We start from the raw sequence: 25494 nt of genomic DNA on the forward strand, positions 1-25494 counted from the left end.
ATGGATAGATTCCCTGTTATTTTCAAGATTGGGATAGTAACACTTTAATATGACTGTCACTTACTCTAGTAGTCACCTTAGATTTTATCACTTTATTACACAATTTAAAACAACATTAATCTGAATATATACAGCTTTTTTAAATGTGCAGCCATACTATTTGGAACCTGGCTGATGTTATACTTCTGTTTATGGTCTGTTTACAGAGGAGGTGGTCTCACCCTCTATCACTACATTATGACTTATTCTCTCTCGTTCTATCTTAGGGATGCACACATACCCACACACAAACACTCAATCAACTTGATTTTTTATTCTCTTGTTGTTTTTTCTCCTACAGCAGTGTGTGATTTATCATTTATCATTGTTTGTGTTTCTCTAACTGTCTGTTTCACTCAGTGGTTTGTCATGTTGTGTGGGAGTTTACATCAAAGTCTCCAAGTTAACTGGCTCCATGTCGTAGCCCACCTTCGAATTTCTGTGATTGAAATTAATGTTCTGCCCTCTTTGAAATTTCTGTACAGCTTTTATAGGATACACACATGCTGTGGATGCACACACACACACACACACACACACACACACACACACACACACACGCACACGGTGAATCTCCTTTCTGACTTTCCTTTGTGACTGATGTTGTGGGATGTCGGAAGGCATGAATGCCTGCAGAGAAAGAAAGGTGTGCAGGCAGTCTTTAGTTCCCTTGGATCATTGAAGATAGTAAAGGCAATGTCATAGAGAGAAAGTGGCCCCTCATGGCTGCCTCATATTGTGACAGGCTGGTGAGTGTGGTACCAGGGGCGTTTCTATTCTATTTTTGACAAGGGTGGCACAAGTGGGGCTCTGACTTAAGCAGGGGTGGCATTAAGTATGTGTCTCAGCTTTGCAGTCATTCCCGGTTTATAAAATTCCAATACTGTTTATGGATGTGTTATGTCATTTACTTCCATATAATAGCAGTTTCATTACTCTTAGCTTTGAAATGGAGCCAGCTACATCCTCTGAAAGACAGTGTGGAGTGGAAGAGGTTAGGATAATGACAAAGCCCCCCCATCTGAACACACCCATGTGTGGTACTGACCACACCCCAGCAAGATTTTAAACTTTTTTAAAACAATTTTGAAATTTGACTTGAACAGTGTTTTTTTTTGTAAAGTGCTATATGTAAAATGTAAATCAAAAGCACTCCAAAGGAACATCTCCATGTGGAATGAGCTGTCCTGACATCAGAAGAGATGTCTTTGTTGCAGTGCAACATGACTTGTTTTGGCAGTACATTAAGAGAGTCAGCTGGTTGGCTGGTCAAGGCACATCTTACAGCCAAAATGCTTGGGATATAAATATGGGAAAAGCACTAAGCAGTCACTCACATTGAACTGCAAAATGGTGGCAAGCGCACAAAATTATAAGCCAAACAGTTTTACATGGCATGGACATTGCTATGCATTGAACATCCGCCCCCTTCCTCCTCTTCACTCTAGTCTTCAGTCTTCCAGCACACTTGCATCTTCACAGCATGCCTAAAATGCTTAAACACATTTGAATGACACCTGCAGGTAGATAACCCTAAGCAATCTTCAAAAACCAGAATGAATTTCTTATGCAGAAGGCTCACAGTTCAGTCAAACGTCTTTAGTTATGGTAGTGGCATGGCCCTAGGCCACTAATTTGCCATGAAATTTAGAACGGATATCTTTAGTGCCCAGAGGATGAATCATACTGCTTTTGGTGCTCCCTTGATTTCTTATAGCTCCACAAGCAGGTCATTGTTTTTATTTATTATTTATTTAGTTCATCCAGTGAAATAATATCAGTATCTACTAGAGGGATTAGCACAACATTTTGTGAGACATTCTTGGTCCAATCAGAATTAATTGCAATAACTTTGATGATCATGTCAAAAAAAATTACCAAATTTACCACCAAATATCCGCAAAACAAATAACATTACCATCGGCCTAACTAAACTAAGATGTTTAGCCTTTATACTTGCTAAACATAAACACACTAACATTGTCATTGTGAGAATGTTAGCATGCCTAAGCACAGCTGTAAACTGTTGTAAAGTCTTGTTTATCAATATATATATAGACATATGACAAGCCTGAGCTTCCTCTTTTGTTGGGGGGAGCTTGACAAAGACTTAAGACTGTTATGTTGAGGAGAGATGAGCCTCTCCTTTACAGCTTGCAACACAAACACCTGCATGGTCAGCCTTTTGTTCTGTAGACATCTTTTTCTTTCATCTATAATTTAACAAAAAAACTAAAGTGCTTTAAAATAGAAATAGTGCACATTTCGACCATTATAGTATTATTTAATTCCTATTCCTCCCTCTAAAACAAAGACAGGCTTTCATCAAGTGCATTAAAGCACAAGCATTACTACCTGAATTTCTAATAGGCCTTTCAAAGCACACAGCCATAAAACAGATGGAACCTTAGTTAGCTTGTCAAGTTAAGTCTAAATGGTTGCGTGAACCGATGAAGGGAATTAGCCATGGCAAAAGGAACAGGAAGGAAATCAACCATGGTGGTCTGGATCATTTAGAGCCATTGCAGCAAGGAGAATAGGATCTGTAGAACCAGAGAATACCGTGTCAGCATGAGTGAAGTGAGGGGCTCAGATCCATATACGTAAAAAATGGCCTTGACGTTGCACTAGTAAGGTACTTGTGGGATTTCATACTCTGTTTAATGTTCACAGTGACTAGACATGTGATGGACACTTACTGATAAAATCTAAAGTAGTCTGTCTCCCTGTGTGAAACCAAATTTGTAATTCATGCTGGAGGATAAAAAAACCCCCTACATACTGTTGGAATATTAAGCAATGTGAAATGATTGAATGATATGGCGTTCCCCTTTTAACAATTATGTTGTTTTAAAGGTTGTACAAAATAGGTGAGTTAAAAATAAAATCGTTTACAACTCTGGCTGCAGCACTTACAGCTCATCATACCTCCCTCCCCTCTCCTGCTTCTCACATGGTATATAAAATATTCATATCAAATTCTCACACGTGTGCAGATAACACAATCTCTGCACGAAAAACATGGTGTGCTTCACACGCAATAAAAAGGGAAACCATGAAATCACAAAATAGATTATGGACATAAGTGGTCTTGGCAATATGATACTTAACCTGAAGTTACTCAATACCTAGTTTCCCACAGAGCCATAACTTAACTTTGGACTATTCTGAAGTAATCATAATACTGTAGCATACAGCATATAGCAGGGCTGCTTAAGTGCAGTCCATACTCTCCTGGGTGCATAACATAAATATGTCTGATTTAAGGGAGTGGGGGATACCCTGCTTGTCAAGAAATGGCTTAGAGACTCTGAAACCAAAAGATACACATGCAAAACACACTGGATCCAATCTCTGCTGCACTGATTTAAGCTCTGGTGCCTTCACTTCTGACAATTCCTGAAGATCCCACGATTACAGTAGGCGCGGCTGCAGACTCATGAATCACTCATCCCAAGATAAAACAGATAAATGCGTCCTACGTTTGCTAAGAGGGAGGGAGAGGAACAGAGGTAGAGCGAGGGAGATGAGGATCAGGATGCGGTGTTGAAGGATAAGATGGCTTCCTTGGATAATGAAAACAAAAGAGCAACATTACACAGGTTCCATGCAGACCTGCACATTTAAGGATATAGTTGGAGGGAGGGGACACTAAAAGCCACCCAATTGAATCAGGGAAGCAGATGGATTTACCATCCCTTCCGTAACTTCATTTGGAAGCTAATTGAATCAGCATACTAGCTGCAGGGAAATTGAATAAAATAGAGCAAAGAAAGTGCCGTATTGGACAGGATTAAAATGAGACTCTGACGATGATGCCTTAATGAAATTTACATCAGGCATGTTTTAAAATAAGTGTGATTCCTTCTAAGATTCTTCTTGAATTCTTGGATAATGCTCTCCAGATGATTAAATTAGCAATAGCTGTGGGCATCATTTTTGAATCAACATACTGTATTTATGTCTGTTCAAATTAGAATACACTTTCTAATATGAAGGAGTCTCTAACTGGGTAGCCAGCAGTTGGATATTCAGTATTAAACGGGTCCCATCTGACATGCTTCACCATAGAAGTCTGATAATGACCCACAACAATCCCCCTTAATATGATCTTCCATATTCAAAAAACTTGCCAAGTCTTATAATCATGCACACACTGTACACAGCTACATGGTGCAAATTTGATCTTGCTTTTCTGAAACTGGGCTGGCACATCTGCCAAAGTAAGTGCTGGCTGAGCAATTTGCAGTCATGGTTACATCTGTTATCCTGGCTTCCAAGCTTTGAATCAGTGGGTACTGCCATAGCTCAGATCTTGCAACAATTTGTGAAAAAAAACAAAACAAAACAAAGAAAAAATAAAGATATGATGCCGGTAATATATTAGCTCAGCTGTATATCTGATAATGGATGTACGAATGCAATTTGTTATTTACACTAACAAATAGTTGGCTCAGTTTGAAATGTTGTGAACCAACGTTAAATGTTGGATAATCATGTTATCTTGATTGATTTATATTATTTATGGATTCTCAGACACAGGGAAAAAAACTATGAAAAAAAAATCCAAAGGAAAACAAGTGAAAAGACTTTTTTTGAACATGGTCCTCATATTACCTCCTCTGAAGGTTGGATCAAGGTGAAATTTACATGCACAGAAGTATAGATGCAGCCTGACAGATTCGACTGTATGCTCAAGCCAGTATTCATTCATTTCATACTTTTTTCAGCATCACAGCTGTCGCTAAATGGTTGTGTGCGTCTCACTGATTGCAACAGAAACCACCTGGAGACATTGTCCCTCTAACATTCTGTTTCTTTAATTAGTTCAGCAACAAAAATTGGCTGCAGGTGCTTTTCGTATTGATTCCGTTTTGTGTGCAGAGTATAGGACAAATAATGATAAAAAGCTGAGCAGCCAGTAGAATAAAAGCTGTATCTAATGTGATTAGAACTTTGAATAGTCAGATCTGCAGGGACAAGTGCCTTTATCTTGTTTCAACCAGATCAATATAGTATGACAGTAATAAAAATGCTGGATTTAAGGGGATACCCTCTGTTGCCTAGCAATTCATGGCTGTAAGGACTGTGTTTTCCATTGGGGTGGGGGGCTCAAGCTTGAAGGACTGAAGGACGCAGAAGATGGCACACCCTTGAAAGTTCCCAATAAATTCTTACAGTCCATTTTCCCATGCAAGTAATTTCAACAAAGTACCAGACTCTTGTTCTTGAAATAAAGACATGATCATTGCTATTCCAGATGATCAAAATCCCTCTTAAATCCTTTCATGCTACAATGCCTTTACTCTCTGAGGCAGCTTTTCTGTTTTTAGAAAGGACACGCTTCATCTTTGCTGCATAAACACTCAAGAAGAGATGAGAGTTTCAATGGGACAAATTAAAGCCATTCTCCTTTGTGGACGGATGAAACAAGCACCAAGCTAATTCTATTGATTAAAAGAAATAGAGTTTGTTGTCAGTGGCGCTGTATTTGAGGTAGCGATTTGATTAGGAAGCTGTGCTCTGCAAAATTGGTGTAATGATAATACCTGGTTTGATTACAACAAATGCACACTCACAGACACTGAGCGGGAATCAATCTTGCATTATGTCTACTTATTGTTCCTTCTAGCCGCTACTCCACATGGGACAATGCTCTATGTGAAGTGTCTACATGCATTGATGCTTTAGGAACCATTGGCAAACAGTTGTGGTAATTTACTTCTGTAGTATATTCATTTTTGCAATTGTAATTCACGAGAACATTTTGAATTACACTATTAAATAAAACATAATTAAAATGCTTGCAGTGTGATGAACACTTTTAAGACAATTAAAACCAATTGCAGAAAAGAAAATGATGAAAATCATTTGAATCATAGAAGAGGTGCCTGAAAAGAAACTGGGAAGCAAATATTTTAAAAAAATAACTATAAACCTTTTATTATGATTCCAATAACTGATATTTTGTTCAGAATCATTTATATGATTAAGTCTACATAATTTATTATGTAATGTATGTGTACTTAAGTAAAATAAAGACAAACTAAATGGTTGCAAGCCCTGTTGTACGCTCCACTACAGAAATGTTACATTCATTTTATTTAGCTTATTACAGTTCAAATCTTTTGGACCTTAAGCACAGTGAAAGCTACACTTAAAAGTGAAATCCATTAAACATTGCTCTTTGCAAAATGTATTTAATTTAATATTTGCTCTACGCAGAATGAATTTCACTGACTTTCACTGTCCTAAGTGTGTCCTCATCTGCTTCTGCCTCTCTATCTTTCACTGTCTTTCTTTTCTTTGGTCCTGTGTGCTCCCATCTGACGAACAGAGGGACTGACTGATATCCCTACGTGCATTCAGTGCTTCACCTCTTACTGCCACTCATTACTGTTACACTGTCCGTGTATATTTATATCTATAGTATGTGCTCTGTTCTGCTCTGCTAGTTATGCTGCAGTATTTCAGTCTGCAATTGTTTGTGATAGTTTGCAAACTTATTTCATACATCTTCATGTTTCATATATAGGCAGCCACTTATCCAAAAGACGTCAATCTGCTTGACTCTGTTAGGCAAAATTGAGAAATTATAGGTTGCCACGACTACCTATTAATAAGACAGAACAGGCTCTGCCACTCACAAGACAATGGGAAGCTGAGAAGGGAAAGGTGACCTAGTGCAGCTGGGCAGTACAAGACTGATCATCTGAGATCTGTTAAAGTGTTGGGTTGCATCCATCTGAAATGGTGCTTGTGCCCCGGTCTCAACATGACAGGACTATACTCTGACATTCAGCCTGCTGGCAGTCTGCTCTGGTACAACCAGTGCCGCCCCCATTGGTGCTAAAAGACTTTGGGTCCAAGGAGTGCTTTATTTATAGAGCCTTGGACCATGAATTAAGTATATCCACTTGACTTATAGGAATTCAAGTGGAAGCCAGTGCCATAGATGAACAATGTTTAGGGGCTTTTACACGTTTCTCTTGGTTAAAAGCAAGTTCTACTGTCTAAATGTCTGAAGCTAAAGTAGTATCTTCTGCATGACCTTGAGGGATCCCACAAACCTTCATAGTGTTCCTTGAGTATGCAAATATGTCATTTCAATAAGCACTGAGGGACCATTTTTGCCCATGACAGACCATTCCATTCAGCCAGGCACTATTTCTCCCAGACTGTGAAAATATACCCATGGAGAAATACATTGAGACGGCACTAGCTACAGAATTCATCCATCCTTCCACTTGGCCTGCTACCACTGGGTTCTTCATGACAGGTTCTAACACACCGATTACAGGGTTTACAAATCTATAACCATCATCTGCCTTGTATCTCCTTTTGTATGCATATCATGTCATGTTCATTCATGAAGGCAATGAGTGGAATATAGCAAGCACACAGTTCCAGCTGACGCCATCTAGGATCACTTTCCCTCCAGCTGTGTTCAAAGCACTCCACAATGTTCTTCATGACATGTTCCAATGCTTTGTCTTCGCATCATTATCATTTTCTACAGGTCCCTTCAAGACCATGCTTAACATGTCTCCAAAGTCCCTCAGCGAGGGGGAATCAGTTTTATGTCAAATCCAAGTGTGAGCTCAGTGTCTCGACCACCTCCTTGCTGGGATTCATCATTTCTGGCAGCTATGTACTGTACAGACGGACTATACCAAAGTCAGGAAACAAATGGCCACAACCCAATTCCGTCATACAGCTGCAATGTTTTCTGAGTACTGCCAACTTTTACCCACAGAAGCTACACTTTTGTGGCAGTACCATTTTCTTCTTTTTTTCACTATATTCACATTATTCACTTGGACTCCTGAGCCAATGCATTATGTCTGTGGAGCTAAGTATCATCATAGCATCATATGTATACTGATCCACCCTGACCATCATGTGAGTCATTCACTATGAGGGTACCACCATTTCCTTAGTTATAAGAAACTCCATTCCGTTGCACACCTCTCCAGCCACCAGTGGAAAGGAACTTTACTGGCAATCAAGAAATGTATGTAGCTAAACTGTTGCTAGAGTAATAACACTAGTGGGAGCACTCAACAGGCATGATACAGCTGTGACTGTGATAGGTCACTTTACTTATGTCTCTCCACTTGTCTTTGTCTACCCTGTCTGGGTTTATAGTTTCCCACTGTGCTTTCTCCTTGGCCCTGCGTGTTCCAGCAGAGAGAAGCTTTTTCTCCATGTGGATGCAGTGCCTTAGGTGCTTAGCTTCCACTATTTACCTCAGCATCTGCCTATGCAAATATCTGCTTTCACTGTACTCATTTGCTTAATTGTTATGTGTGCTCTGCTCTGCATATGTTATTCTACATTTACTCGACTTCCCGGGATCCTGTAATTTTACTGCTCTGCCTTCATTCAAAAAACTGCCAAACTCTAATCCTGCCTACAGCTGGGTGTTTTCTTTTGGGTCCAAGTGTTATTCTAACCAAACAGTGACAACAATTTTTTGCCAAATCTGTCTAACACAATAAACACTCATATGTGTTCACCTAAGTAGAACATAAAATGTTTTTTATTTAAAAGCGTGTTCTCCACCATAGAATCCCAGAATTTGTGTCTAAGTAGCATCACTTCTGTCTCCGATTCCATAGATGCAGATAACACAAATAAAACTGCATTAAATATATGATATGCATATGATATGGTCAACTTATCCATGATGACCAGAAAATAATGACACCAAGGTATGCACTACTATGTGACAACGGCTCTATGTTGAATTTCACATTAACACCAATGTACCATTTGCATAGGTGCTAGTGAAGTTTTTAAGAGTTCAGAGTTCAAGATGTTTATTGTCATATGAAACAAAAGAAAGCAAGTTTTTCTGTGCAATGAAATTCTTTCTTTGCTGTGCTGTCCACCCTGATACCGACGTAAGTTCAATAAGTAACAAAAAACACAATATTACCCAATAATAGAATAGTAAAAAACACAATATTACAATAAGTACAGTAGGTAAAAAAAAATTAAATAACTCAATATTACAGTAATTGTCTGATGTGCAATGTGCATGAATACCATGGGAATTTTGTTCACACAAAGTTTTCACACACAAGTTTTAGCTCATTCTGCATCATCAGAGGCAGAGGTGATTATCAGGGTGCCACAGCCACACACCACACATATTTATCACTTTAAGGAGATAATTGGGTGTGAAAACCTTGAAGACAGGATATAACAAATGAACCACCAAAACAAAATTACTTTCATAGCTTGTTTTGTAACTTTTGCAGGCTACAAATAAATGTAACAAGTTGCAAATTAAGTGACATATTAATAGTTAAAACATCTGTATATTACATGTGTTATTTATAGAAAACCTACACCATGTAATTGTTTACTGCACAGATGTGCATGATAATGACACATTATAAGGAATGTACCCTATGGAATTATGAAGGCTATTTTATGTTACTGAGTTGTACTGGCACATGTGTTCATGTTACTGTGCTTATGCCTCTTCAACAAACACAAACACTGCTTGTTTGTTGCTTGTTTGTTGCTTTAACAGGTGAAGCACCACTGGATATATTAGTGATGATATAACACCACTAACTCATATATACATATATTATCAGATTATTTGAGACATTTTCTCTTCAGTTCAACCACACATAATAAATTGAAGTGACAAGGATACACTTTATATATTTATATATTACAACATTAATTAAAAGTATTCTAAAATGTTTTTTCTGTCTGAATATTCATTTGGTTACTGTGTCCAAAGGCATTCAGTCCTTGCACAATACTTCTCTGCAGTCTCTTAAGGGTGAACAGTGTCTCAATATAATATGTCTTTTTCAGTCAGAGCTTCAGCTGAAATCAAATCAATGTCAGCATGTCATTACAGAGTAGACCCAAGTTAAGCTTATTCACAATATAAATAATGTATAGTTTAACATGAGAATTTGAAGTTTTATTTCAAATATTTCAATAAAAAATAGCCTGAATGATTATGTTTCATTACACCATCCTGGCCTATCAGTGGTGCTAATCTGTTTTGTAAGCAAGGACAAAACAGTCCAGATGTGTCTGAATATGTACTAAAAAACAACACAAAATATATTTGAAGTTTTCCTCTCCTTCACGTCCTGTCAGTTCAGCACCTGGAACAGTCCTACAAGATGTGATTCAGAATTCAAGCTCATGATTCAGGAAAGTGAATGCTTGCTAAGTAGTTTGTTCACTGCAATACAATTAAGAGATGTGGGATGAAGAGACACAATCACTCCATTCCAACCTTGTTTATTTCTTTGTCTGCAGTATGTTTACCATAATCCACCAAAAAAAAACCCTCTCCACAGTCCTGGAACAGTACTTAAGAAAATTTGCAGTGAACGTGTTGCATTAAGAGGACACTGTGAAATTGAAAAGTAGCTACTGTCTCTCTGGCAATTTCTCTTTGCTATGTGGACATGTTAATGTGCATAATTAACTAATCAGCTTATGCCAGCTGGAACACTTGGCAGCTCAGTCTGACAGCTTCAGCTCCTCTCTTGAAAACATCTTGAAAGATTCTAGTTCTCCCTGTGTAATTTTATCTACTGCCAGGCCAGAATAACTTTAGCTTAGTCCCCAAGTGTGTCCAGTTCTCGGTATTTATGTTTGGACTTAACAGTGTTTTGTGGCACAAAATGAATATTCTTAACTGTAGTTGAAATGCTGAAAACTACTTTCTGAACATGTCAATCAAATGATTACATTCAAATGATCCATTGAATGTTTTTTTGTGTGATATTTCTATAATTGAAATGACCACTAATTGAAACAATGTGTCAATTTGTCTCAAATGGTGAAAAATAATGTACTGACAATGTCTTGTTAAACTGAGATGTCCAGCTATTGTAGCATGTCATGTCACCATGGACACTCAATTATTCAAAGCTACAAAACTACTAAAGATACCAGACACCAACTACATTATATTTGTATACTAGAAAAAAAATATTCACAGCTTGGAAATAAATAAATAAATAAATAAATATGTGTATATATATATATATATATTATGTTGTTCAAATGCTTGAATAATTATTTAATAAATAATAAATAAAGCAGTCATAAGTCCACAGTTTGCTTTTGAAATGAGATCTTGTCCAGTCCTATGCACGAAGAAATCCAATTTGACATCCTGTGTCTGTAAAGAGTTTCCCACTGCTTCAACTGCACACCAGAGCAGTTGTCTTGATTAATAGGAATACTTAATATGTCATTAGGGCTGATTAATCCCATTAATCTGTAAGGTTTAAAGTCATTCAGTAATGTCACTGAGAATCAATTATTCACCATGGCAACCAATATAAAGAAGACACTAACTGTGGGAGTTTAACAAATGCATATAAGACGATCACTGAATTTAAAAAAATTGGTCAGTTCCATCAGCTGTATCATTATAAATGTGAAACAGCACTCTGCAGTGTATAACTCTTAATGTCTATTTTTCAAAAAGTCAGACATTGTATATGCCTGTGTGCACAGAAGTGGTCCTTGGCAGTGGAAGCCATTGATTTTCTCACTGCGTCTGTATAGCATCTCCCCTTTCCTGCCGGCACAGCATGTAATATGAGACCACAAGTTTTCCTTTACCCACAGCAATCAATTTTGCTTAGTCGAGCTCCCTGGCCTGGATGGGCCCTGCCTAAGTACCTGTCTCCTCCGCCACGAAGCCCGGCATACCCTCACCCTCGGCAAAAAGCTTTCAGCATAATAAAAAACATATCTGACTGAAGACCCAACCAATCTAATAACAGCCAGACAAGTCAGTGTGACTACAGAGCGCTAACTGTGTCACTGCTAGGGAGGTGGTATGCGTGGAGCGAGTGCAGCAGAGAGGCCAAGAAATCAAAGAAATCCTTCTGATCTTCAATTCCCTGAGAAGATGATCCACATCACAATTTCTTCTATGCTATCAGTTTTGCAGCTTGAAGTAAGATGTGTTTTTTTCACTCTGAAAGTAAAGAGCATTTACTGCCTTTTATCTTAAAAGAACAAAAAAAAAAATCCAATATATGAGGCCATATTTGAGGTCATACTGGACATGATTGAGTCTGATTGATATCTTAAACTACCTAGGCCTCCATCAATCTCACATATTGTTAAGCAGAAAGACTAGGGTGTAAACGTTCACTTAGAAACGTGCCTTGTCCCTTTCAGGAGACATTTTCAGCCGTCAGGTACTGTAATGAAAACAAATGGATTGGCTGTTTTCATGGAGATAGAAAGCCTGGGCTGTAGCCAAAGATAACAAGGCTAAACTCTTGCAACAGAGGCAGCGTGGGTGACTAGAATGACTACGTAAAACTGACTGTTTCTAAGAATGATATTGATAGCTAGCTAACAAAGATAGGATTTCAAGATATAGCTTCCCTCACAGCTGACAGTGTTCACATAGATGAAGTCTTTTCCTATGATATATAATTGAATCCATTGGCATGCATCACCATTTGCACACCATCAATTACTATGCCAGGGACGTAAGAGCTAATCCTTGAGAAGAGTGAAAACCAGCTATATGCAAGAACCTGACGGTCTGTTGTTCATTTCCCTGCTAATACTGTATACTGATCTAATCTCTACAGTAGACAACAGATTTCTATCTCAGATAGCATCTTACCTGTAGCCACTGTGATTGGTCACTGTGTCCAGCTGTCCAAGCATTGACCTTGCCCTGTTTGTCCAACCGGGCCTTTCCAGGCTCCCAAGTAAACATGTCCATGTTGAGAGTCCTGAAGATGCTGGAGGCTGTGACCTGGTAGTCCTGGATATGGCCTGACTTCATTCCCAGTGGTTCAGAGCAGCCTGGCAACAACAAAAACAAACAGATTTGTCCTAACCTTGCTGAACTTACAGCCCTCGCCCAAAAAGAAAGTTAAAAAAAGCATATTTTCACTGCTGGTACTACATAAAAAATGCAGCATGAAACAACTGTGCAGTAGGCACACTGTAGTGAATTTTCAGATCATTGTATAATTAATTTGTGTGTACAGCTGGATGAAGCTCAGCTCACTCACCTGTAAGCTCACAACCAAGCAGCTCCATGCGTAAGGTACAGTGCCTCCTGCAGACTTGGGGGTAAATGCGCACGTACTGGGCTTCAATGGGAGGGGTGAAGGAGTTGGCTGATGGAGCGCTGTTATCGACATTTCCTCTGAAAATCTGTTGCAAGGGATGAAATAACAGCAGATGGGGGAAGGGAGGATGGTGAAGCAGATCAGTTTTGCCGTAATGTGGCAGTCTATCTGGCGCTGTCTCTAGTGTCTACTCCACACTCAACAAATTGCTGTCATTCAAGGTCAATGAGCTAGAATTACAGGGAAAAATAGACAATTTCTCGCACGATTTGAGCCCGTAATTCATAAGAACAGTGGTGTGTTTTAAATTAGTGGTCCAATTATATCACTATACCTTCTGGAGTGTTTTATCCAAATGACCTGAGATAGTCAGACATAAACTCTCTGATTTGAGTGATGTACTCCATGTGTGAGGCGCAAAGAGAGGGCAACAGAGAGAGAGACAGCAAGAGAAAGATAGAGCAGCATACTTTCATGCGATACAGGAAATCAGGATATAGGAGCTGTCACTGGGTGGTCAGTGTGAAAAAAAAATCCCCAATTTATATTAAGTTGAGGATCAAGCCGTGTAACTGCTTCAAACACACTGACAGGTGCTACTGTACAGGTATTTATCCCAGTGTGCTCATCACCTCCAAAAATATTCCATACAAATTTACACTCAATCATGCACATCCTTGCTTTCTGGCAACCTAATTTTGACTGACAAGAAAAAAGAAACATTCAAGACAGACAACAAACAAAACTGAGATCACAGAATAGTCAGCTCCAGACTCATTGTTCCGTGTGATAAATTTGAGAAGAAGTTTGGAGGTTTGGGGTCATTCGGAGCTCGGCCAAATGGAGGACAGCCGTGGTTTGCTGTCAGGAATGATAGAATGCTGTGTGGCCTATTTGGTGGCTGTTCATCCCCAAATAGTATAAAAATTCAATCTAGAAGTCATAAAAGTGGAGGGGGGTAAGGGGCAGCAAGATGGGCCCGGTGTGTGCTAGCTAATTAAAAAGCCATCTCATCACGTCCTCCACCCTGCCCTTGACTGAGTGCACAGTCTCCAGTCGCCATGTGTGCATGTGTGTGAGTGTGGGCATGTGTGTATCTTTGTCTGTGTATTAGAGAGTGAAAGGCTAAAGGGAAAGAGTGGAGAGATGACAATGTGTAGTGTGGACAGTGTGTATGCCTGTGTTTGTGCACACACGTGTGTGTGTCTCACCATATCCTCATCTTTGCCCTTGACTTTGTATGTTCTCCAGGTCTTCCCGTCATCACTGTAGGCTACTTTGTAAGACTTGACGTACTCTGGGCTGCCGATACGCTTTGCACCCTGGGTAATAAGGCCGGTGACCCTCATTCTCCTCTGCAGGTTTATCTGTGGAGTCAAAGAAAAGGCAAAATTAAGAAATTATAGCTTCATTTTCAGATAGTTTGAATGTGTGCATCTGTGTCTGTGTGTGTGTGCATGAGCAGTGTGTGCATGCAAGTCATGGGGGAATCAATTCACTTCCTTGTATCTTTTCTGTCAGGGCCATCCATCTTATTCAGAAAGTCTGTGATCAAATGGAACATTTAATCAATCCTCACGCTCCAGATCCAGTCTGTCAACCCTGTGCAGACTGTCAATATGGTGCCAATGTAAAGCGGCTTGGAGAGCCGAGAGGAAAAGAGAAAGCTAAGAAAGGGGAAGGCGATGAATGTTTCCATAGATCTGGCATAGCACGCACAAACCAGGATCATTATTACCTAAGCATGATTGCCGTGCTACACACCAGTTTAAGGTTCGCTTTGACATGTTTTCCACTGACAGGACATAGAGTGCATTTCAGCAATATCACACCTGTTTCACATATTTCCTCTCACAGATTAGCAACAGCATATTTGTAATGTTGCTGCACATATGCAGCTTTAATATTGCATGTTTGCTTTTATTTCTTTACTTTATATCTTTCACACTATGGCTCAAAGCCTTGGAGACCTATGAGTGATGTTACACATGTGACATCCATGTTTTTCTATCTATATCTTAAACCTATCATTGCAGGTTGAATACAAAAGTATCTCACTCACCCTGTAATTCTGGTGAACTTGTTTAAAAAATGTCTCCAGAGTTATTTTTCTTAATGGATGATGACAGCTGATGACAGCTCACTTCAGTGCAACATGAAGAAGCCTGTGGTGACTAAAGAGTGGTGCTGTGTTGGGTTACTCACACACACACACACACACACACACAGACACACACAGACACACAAACACACACACACACACACACACACACACACACACACACACACACACACACACAATGCCTAATATTGTTCAGTTTTTTTGATTAACAAAAGTAGGGCAGAATAACACAGGGCAATTTAAATACTGTAACACACTTGTGAAAGTCTGTGACAAATAAGATAAAGTAAATAAACGGTGATGACAATTATTCATTAATCATTTTGGCATTACATTAACAACAAGCTGTTTCATCTTGAGGAAAAAAGACACTTTGGCTCGTTCAGCTCACCCAGTGACAAAATATAAAAACACAGCTGCCTAGTCTTGCATAACTGCAGAACAGGAGGGTGGCAATAAGCCAGTATTGAGAGATTATTAAAGAAAGGATCATTAACCTGCAATGACCAAACCTAAGAAAGAAATGCAGACTAATGAATTACTCCTATGAATTGGACTATTATGGCTAAAGGGTGCATTTATTATTACTATTTAATGTTTAAGGATATGTGTTCCAGACAACAACATTTTATGTGATATGGTAAACAAACAAGAACATGTTACAGTTTATGTTTGTGAAGTTGAAATCAGTTTCTATTTAGGAACATGAACCATCTTAAAGCTGATCCAGGATAAACTTCACTGACAATGTGACCACCTTCAGAATGGTATTCCGGGGGCTTGAGCTCATTTTCCGGCGAAGAAAAGTTAGCATTACTATAATATAGGGCAATTTACAAGTAAAATATTTGAGAGAAAAAGCTCAAACAGAAAGTCTCAGCCCACTAAGTTATACTCTCCTTTCTGGTTAATGAAAAAACTCTAAGCTGTGTCTCCTGAGGACATTAGAGATTAGAGTATTGGCTCTTACAAATCCAGCACAAGAAAAAAACTGTTTATGTTCACCAACCTTGTCCGAACTGTCAAAAACTAATGGAGTAATGTACAATAATTCTATTGCAGTGTGGATTTGCCCTCTAATTTCCATGTGCAGAGACAAGACTCAATTACGCATATTCCTCAACATACTTAAACTGACGTATCAAGTTAATTATACATAAGAACCCCTCTTAAAGCCTTAGAGCTGCAATGACCCACTCTTTCTCATTCGCTGCGTTTCTTCACTCTCTTCAGTTTTATCCATAGAGATAGATACTTTGCGCACTAATTAGGAACCCTGTCACTAAAAGGCCACTGCTGGGGTAATTGGGGTGATCCTTCACATTTTTAATGACCATTCAGAAACACGTCTGTCACCTTAGCACTAAAAGTGATGCATTTATTTATTTGAGTGAAGCATCACTGGAAACATCCTCCATGAACAGGCCTTTGTCTACAGACTTAAATTTGTCAGTTCAGAGGAAAATGCCTCATTGTGATGGAGATTAAACCTAAAATGAGAGGTGGGATTACACAGAAAAACACAGATTACTAATAACGACAACTAATTTAGTACATAATGTTTGTATGACCTGAAAAGGTTGTCAGTTTGTAGCTTGAATGCACCGTGGAATTAAATCAAAATTTAGATGACACATCAGGAACCAACTACCATGATTCAGGCATTTTACTTTAATAATTGTCTGCATAGTTTGATGCAAATCTTTATCAATGTGTGGAATAAAAATGTCTAAACTTTCTCTATTATAAGTTACAGAATTGTGTATGCACTCTCTGAGTTTGCTGTAGAGACTTTGTGCAAACGAGAGCTAGAAGGAAGACTCCAGAAGATGAAGTTTAGAATGAACTCTTACCCTTTCACCAATTCACCCTTTCCTTTTTCCTAAAACACACAGTATCATGTGTATGAAGTGCTCTGGGTAAAAATGTCTGAGCTGCCGAAGAAAAGAACTTGTACATCAAATAATTTCTGTTCTCTAACTTTATTTGCAACACAAAGAAAATACCAATTGTTGGCATGGTTTGATATAACTGGGTCTCTCTCTGAAAAACGTTCACTACTGTGAGAAAATGTTCAGCATGTAACCACCAGCAAAATCCTGGAGCTAAATCTGTCCTGAACTGTAATTCACTCACTCTACCTTCAAGAAACTGAGGCAGTTTTCTGAAGCATCCCTGAAATAAAAAGCAATTACTGCAAGTTCGGACACACACACTTTGATTTGCCATTGGCCCTCATGAGATCACAGGTATAATTTATATTATTATTAGTCAAGAATTATGCGTTTGTGGGTAGCTATGGCTAGCATTTTCCTTTATTTTCTGACATCTTAGGGACAACACAGTTTATTGATTAATAAAAAAAAAAGATCAATAGCATGATCAATAATGAAAATAACCAATTGTTTGCAGTCTAATTATAACTAAAACTTAAATTATTCATCTCAAATGCTTGCTTTGTTCTAGTGCTGCTGTAAGGAACTGGCTCCCTATCTTATGTCATATTATATGAGAACCTGAAAGCCCTCTGCTGAACAATGAACAACATGATATAACTTTTTTATACTTTCCATTAAATTCTCTCCAGAGCTCATTAAGCCTGAAGTAAAGAGGCAAAAACACATTTATTTACAGCTACAGCCTTTGGGTGAAAATGGAACTCACTACAGAGTGGTTATCTTCCAGTCCTTTATATTGCCAAGACCACTAACTATTACCAAATATAATCATACCTACAAGTAAGACCTCACACACACACACACACACACATACAAAGGTCATGAGTGAAAAAACATCCTCTGTTGATTACACACTGAGATGAAAACTGTTGAGGGAATTGCAACAGTACTGTAACAATTAAACTGCCCTGTGTCCTTGAAACTAGCAAAGAGCCCTGTGGCACTGTTGTGGGGAAAAAAAAGCATGTGAATGCGTACACACACTCACAAACACATACACACATTTGAACAGCCATATCTATCTCATTGTGCTCTCTTTTTCTATAACACAAACATGTAGCCACTCAATTCCACCCTCAAATTGCATCAGCGTTTAGTTTTCCTCTTCTTTTTGGTTGATGACCATGGTACTTGGCGGTAATCAAAGCCTGACCACAGTTACACGTAAGTGAAAGTCTCAGATAGTGACTCATTGTAAGAGTGGCCATTTAACCAAAAATCCTCCAAGTGTCCAAGTCCTCCGAGTGTAAAAATAATCCACAGTGTGTGTCACAACCTCACAGTAATAGCCAGTGATGTGCAATCATGTTATCATTGTGCTCGTTCATGGGGGCATTGCAAACGTTTAAAAGATTTGAAATGGCATAAACAAAAAGCCCAGATTTACCACAACTGAGATGTTGTGGCAGGACAAGGAATAGGCAGCCCCTTCACATTCATTTGAACCAGTACTAACTTAAAAGAGGTGGTCTCAACTGTAAGACCACTGTTAGAGACTGATGAATTACTCATAGACATCTGTTTATAGCTCTCAGTGCTAAAGGAGTTGCATTAAGTTTAGGCCCAAGAACCCTGACTCATTTGTATCTGAAAATAAATTTTGGTAGGAAATTTGATAGGAGTCCAACAATGTGTTTTTGTATCACAGCATGTGTATCCAAAGGCGTTATTCAATTACTAATGATTGCAGTCATGCTGTGATCATGAAGTAAACCGTGACAGAAATGCGTTTGTCAGGGTCACATGTGAACCACATAACAGACTGTAGAGTTGAATGTTTTAATAACTAAGGTTACACTGGAATGAAAAGGGAAAAGCTCTCCAGACAGACACAAAATTAGAGTCTAAGCGCATTTGAGCCAGGTTGTGACGATATACGTACATATCAGAAAATGTGAACATGTGATGGAGATCTGCACCTGAACGTCATGTCATTAACTGTATATCGTAAATTATGCATAGACCCTCTTAGCCTTCACAAGTAATTTGGATTGTTTCATTCCTCCAACACAGCCGGCTGGAGCTATATTTTGCTGATATTGGTCAGACTGGCAGCATATTTCCCTTGAGTGTTCAAATGCAATTTTATGTGTGAGCTAGTCGTGACGAGGCTGTGGAAAACTGATATTCTCACACTACATAGATGTGTGAACAATAGCAAGCTCATACACATGAACACACACACACACACACACACACACACACACACACACACACACACACACACACACACACAATTCACAACCTGACACAAAACACAAACAAACATATATGAATGCCATGTCTGCCCTATGATGTATTATTCAAAGTACGTTGCTCTATGTTTGATTCATTTGGTGAGGTTTATGGGGGGAAAAGCTGACTCTGGCTGACATACAAAGATACATACTGCACCAGAGAAAAACTTACAAATAGCCAGATAAATCTGATCCCTATGCTGATAGGGTTGTCATCTGTCAGTACAACCTGTTTCACATGACAGACATGCAAACACCACATCACTATGCACTACAAAAGTACACCACCGATTCCTTTGCATAATCCCAAAACACTGACATGACTGTACACCTCTGTACTCACGTCCCAATTATCCAGGCCCTCTGTAGAAACACACAATGCCTACAGCATCCTGCGCAACATCCCACGTGGCATCATTAAAGTCAAACAAACTGCCTGAATGTTTTATGGACCGTTCTCCTCAGCCTCCTCATGTGTCAGGCTCCTTTTCTCTCACTCATGTCAACTGTTTCTTTGACTCTCTCTCTCTCTCTCTCTCTCTCTCTCTCTCTCTCTCTCTCTCTCTCTCTCTCTCTTTCTCTTCATTTTTTTTTACAAATCCATTTTTGCCCTGTCTTACTATTCTCTTGTTGATAGGTACAGGTTCACTTTCTCCATCACGCTGTCATGCCGTAGAATATGTTTTTCTATTATATTTTGTTCCCGGTTCACTGACTGTGTATCATGTATCTGATAACAGCCCACTTCAAAGGTTGCTGTCAGCATTTCTGTGAGTGACTTGAAAGTAAGAGAAATGCACTGAAGGTGAAAAAACATTATTTATACATTAATTGGTTAATTAATTTGATAAACAATTAATTACTTTTACTTTTTATCTTTCTATCTGAAATACTGTGCAATTTATGAGATGAAACTGTCATAAAAAGGACTGGACCAAGCCTTCAGACTGGAGTTGGTTAGGGATTTATATACCATAGCTATGCATCATCTGACAGTAGTTTTATATGCCACAGCTGTTTCAGCACAGGGCCATGATATATGACTATTTGCTCAACATAAATCCAGATAACCAGTTCTACATACTGAAGGTCTTGTGTTCATATACTGGAGGGATATCATTTGAGGTAGAGGAGCTGCAGCAGCCTTATGCAATGAAATCTTCAACACAGACATACAGGGTTCCTGGAGTTACATTCTGTAAGAGTACACACTAGGAATTATTTCTGCATTTAAACAGGCCCAAAAAGTAAAAGCAATGGGATCTGGGCAGGGCAAGATTGGTGAGGACAGAAGTTTGGGATGTGATGTGCAGCAATAATTCAGGACCACCAGGCAATCTATCGCATCGATCTGTCTATGTGGCCCTTTGACAATAAGCACCGACTAATGGCACAGCATGAAGGTTGACTTTAACAAAGCCTAAGTAAGATGATACTCATGTATCAGTGCTTTGCTGCTGTTGTAAACATCTTGTTTCTTTTCATTTTACAATTCATAAGGCTGTTTTATATGAAGGCCCCCAGGTGGTCATAGAAACACTTATCACAAAAGGACAAAAAGAGGCACTGAGTGGTTAAGCTGAAATCAATCTTTTTTTGTAAATAACAGGAAAATTACGGTTAATATTACTGTAGAGTGTTGTGTAAAATTATACATCAAATCTCTCTCTTGACAGCACAGTGATTTGCAGATCAGAATTTACATAAGACATAACAAAGCCTCAGTGCATTGAATAATGACAATACTATGCACTGTAGTTATGTTGCAAGGGCACTTCTTTTACAATTTATGACACAAAATACAGCAAGTGCCAATGTAGTTATATGTGTGTGCCTGTCACAACTACAAATGGCAAAGATGGCACAGTTGAGTAACTGTCAGCAACAAAATCATCATAAAGTGAGATGCTACAGCCACTAGCTGACAACAATTATGCCCTTTCAGGTTGCTCCTCACACTTGACTAAACGTGCATCTGTTCTACCCCAAGCTTACACTTTTTATTTCTTTTTATTACCAGTAAGTGAGCCATTATTTTACAGTATAAGTAATTAACTCTACCATTAAAACATTCAACAATTAATACTAACCATTGACTACAGTCATGTGACATTATACAGCAAGGGACTTATAAATATAAAATAAAAAAAGACAATTTAAAACCTCAACAAACACAACAATAAAGTCTATCTATAATTAAGACTGTGTCTGTCTCTTAATCCATTTGTGTCTGGCCCTGGCCTGGCTTTGCATATCTCATGTCCTGTGACTGTGCTTTACCTGGATCCAAGGCCATCTGTCATTTTCGGCAGCAGTCCAGGCATTGACCAGGCCCTTCTTGTTGAGGCGTGCAAAGTACGGGTACCACTTCTGCAAGCCGAAGAGAGCACGGTGGGTGGAAGAGGCTGTTATCTGTTGGTTGGAGATTATGCCGCCCTCCATGCCCAGTGGTCCAGAGCATTCTGAATGAAGAGAGGGAGAAAGAGACAGATGATCCTTCATGTAATTTCAGAAGTCAAAAATACGTGAAATTCAGTCTATGGAATGCATATAGATTTTTGAAAATACCACAAAGACCACATTTTGTAATGTCAGTGATTTTGTCCTCCACACCTTCCTTCATTTTTCTCCTCAATGTAAGCGTCAATATACTTGCTTATCTCAGTCTTAGAGATAAAAAAAATCTTGTCTTCTCTGCTTGTACAGTAACAGACATGGTCATTAAAACTGCAACTTTCCCTTCCGTCTCTGTTGTATCTTTGTGATGGCCTTCCATTGAGACCTTGTCTCCTGTCTCTTACTATAAATGTTGCTTTGATTCACTACAAGAAAACGTCTAATGTTCCATTATGGCAAAATCCTTTAAAGTCCCTGCAGTCAACGAGAGGAATCTTCTCTGCCTTCATGCTGTCTGCAAGAACTAACAGGTTGCTCCCTCATCTCTCCCATCAGTAACAGAGCCCTCAGGCTTCCACCCAAGGAGCTCTGGCCATTTCTGGACAGCATCATACCCAAAGTCAACAAGCTTTATAACATCCTACAGGCTGCAGTATTAAAGTGGGAAACCATGACAGCAATATCTACAATCAAAAACACTGTCCTTTCTTATGTAAGCAGCTTGTTTTCCAGTTTAATCCTAATTGGTATGTCCATTTTAATAGACATACCTGTGGTGAAGGGATTCTGGCAATGTTTATCCACTAGAGAATTTATTGTGCTGCAAAACAAGTACGTCTTTGTGTTTCCATTAAAAAAAACTATTGGGAAATCAAATAATAATAGAAAACACATGAGAATGAAACACAATGAAGAAACAGATGGAGAGGGGGCATGTATCCATATTGTACGTTAGATAAATACATACTGAAATATACAATTGTATTGCATAACAGTTTTAAAAAGTTGCCTGTGCTCTGCAAATGAGATTTTCTTAATTGTTGATTTACACACAAAACATCTGCTTTCCTATCAAAACACATCAGAGTTTGTGAGATTCCACCAGCTCAGGGTGGATTGAATTAGGATGGGATATGCATACAAATTGTATAGTTTGCCTTTAATTTCAAGATAACTTAGCCCTTGGAAAGGCATCATAATTGAAGACTCAGATGTGCCGAGTACACAACATAAACAGTTCAACTGGGGTTGAATGGATGTCATTCAAACCTTAAGTTGTAATATGCTACTTAGTCACTTGCTGTAGAAAATTGTTTAGAAATGTGTTTCCCATGCTGTGCAATTTGAGGAAAAACAACAGCTGAGAAGTGAAACAAAGTCGGTCTGAAACAGTCAGCTTTATTGCATTTCTTCTATCCCACTGTTCTCTTAAACTTGAAGATGTGCTCTGTTAGTTGTGACAGATGCTTAAGTTTTAATTAGTCTTTAAGTTAAGCATATAGTTGACATAAATGCAAGGATTTAAAGCTGATTTAAAGCTTTTTTTTTGTTTTGAAATATTGTTCCTAATTGAACATGACTTGCAATTATATGAATGCTGTATATTTCTGCAGCTACCATCTTCTCAACTAGTATATTTTTCTCTGTATAAGGAAAAGTGATAACATTTCAGTAATTCATGGTCTGATCCAAAAAAGGATGGAAACCATTGCAAAATATGCTCAAGACACATGCCAGAAAAGAAGTGCTACCAAGAGTTTAGTGGATGTTTCGACATCCTATTTAACGGCAAAGCAATGTGTTGAATAAGTCAATATCAAAAATATATGTACCAAGTCAAACACTGCAACAAATGTATTCAAATTGTTCTCAATATTTCAATTGTGGACCATTGTGGTCTTCTTTTCAGTCATGATGTTGCCATTGCCTTTCTTATTGTATAACAAATACATTTATTTTGCTCTTCAATTTTATTTTTGAATTTACAATATATATATATATATATATATATATATATATATATATATTATTTTTGGTTTAGTATTAGAGAGGAGGGAAGATAATTACTGATGCTGTATTTAATTTCATTGATACACAGTTGCATCTAGTTTATGATGGAAAGGGTGTGGGAGAGATTCTGCCTACTCTGTTCTTGGTGTTTATTTCTAATGACAACTTGGAGAAAAATTATTTGAGCAATAAAACAGAGGACGCCCATAATTTATTATTATTCTTTTTGTGAACAGTGGTGGGTAAATTACACAGCTGTTTTTTCTTGTTAACGTGTCTCTAGTCACAGTTTAAATGACTGTGTTTAAGGGCCTAGACACCACAAATGCTGGGAATGCTGAGGGAACTTGGAAGTGTCCCAAGAGAATAAGGGTATATCTTAAGCTCAAAGTTCAGCCAGAGGCACTGCTTTCACTTGTCAGCTGAACCTTCAGGGGAAGCCTGGCACAATGGTCAGTAGGCTGTAATACCATCTTCACCATTTAAGAAACACACCTAGACATTTTAAACAGTGCTGGCACTGAGACACGCACACACATACAGACAAGGCATCACACACACACACACACACACACACACACACACACATACCAGCAGACAATGAATCTGGCATTGAAAGCTGTAAGAAGACTTTTACCACAGAAGAAAGCCAAGAGTCAGAGAAGAATGGAACAATGAAAATAACCCTAGCACGACTTATCCAGCTGCTAAAACAGTGGGGTTCTAGGCAACAGGGAGCTGGGGAGACAGTGACAAATGTCTGAGGACAGTCCAGGGGATCGACTGGAGACTGGAAGAGTGCAAAGAGCATATCTTTTTGTGTGTGTGTGTCTGTGTGTACTACCAGAGATGTGTTTACATATTCCACAATAGTAAATGACTCTTGCTTCGCTAGTTCTTCCTTGTGTGTGACTCATCGCCTCCAGACTGATGAGAGGATGGTGTAGGTGGATGTGGTAGCCTACTGCTGAAGCTATACGAGAAGCTTCTGATTTTCCAAAATCTGATGGATGAACGTCATTCTGCCCTTTTACCAGTCTTAGAAAGGATAAACAGCTTTCATTTTGAGACATGGTAATCCAATTTAAACCCATGGCTCAGAACAATGGGGGACCTTTCTTATTAGATTGTAGACTAGGACTTTCCAAAATGACCACTGTGTTAGATATACAGTAATCCAAGGCACACTTGCACTTTAAACTGTGCTGTTTTTAACTTTGAATTGTGTTGTTTTATCTTTGAACTGTTTTAATATTAACTACAGCACCTTGAATCTACCTTTAGTGTATGACACTTGCTTTATAAATGAAACTGCCTTGCATTTCAGCATTCTTAGACTTATATAAGGACAATTGATATCTTTAGTGGCCAACAAAGAGCGAATAAGAGGTTTATATGTCAGCAAAGATACACAATTTGGGCCAGGGAGCAATTGATTAAAACCAATTTCTCCCATTATATAATCTTAACTTTGAAAACAACAAGCAATATATATTTCAAATCCTAAGGGTATGTTTGCAGGTTCAACAATCAATTCCATTCAAATCTGAAGTAATGGGAACATGTCTTATAGCTGTTGCAGTCATTAGAAATGGCTCAATGCATGTTTTAATGTTATAGGGCTA

At 38.6% G+C, this 25494-nt stretch overlaps 1 protein-coding gene across 2 annotated transcripts in view; it reads right to left on the minus strand.

The window, feature by feature from the left end:
- The window catches only part of edil3a (EGF-like repeats and discoidin I-like domains 3a), a 105483-nt gene that overhangs the window by 18828 nt on the left and 61161 nt on the right, over positions 1-25494 (minus strand). For both annotated transcript variants that reach the window (XM_051423770.1, XM_051423769.1), the window contains exons 5-8: positions 21743-21924; positions 14357-14512; positions 13086-13230; positions 12689-12873 (exon numbers count right to left, since the gene is read on the minus strand). In XM_051423770.1, coding sequence (XP_051279730.1) covers positions 12689-12873; positions 13086-13230; positions 14357-14512; positions 21743-21924 — 668 coding nt within the window. The remainder of the gene's footprint in view (positions 1-12688; positions 12874-13085; positions 13231-14356; positions 14513-21742; positions 21925-25494) is intronic.

The sequence above is a fragment of the Dicentrarchus labrax genome, unplaced genomic scaffold (genome assembly GCF_905237075.1).
Source record: "Dicentrarchus labrax unplaced genomic scaffold, dlabrax2021, whole genome shotgun sequence".
In the NCBI taxonomy this organism is placed as follows: domain Eukaryota; kingdom Metazoa; phylum Chordata; class Actinopteri; family Moronidae; genus Dicentrarchus; species Dicentrarchus labrax.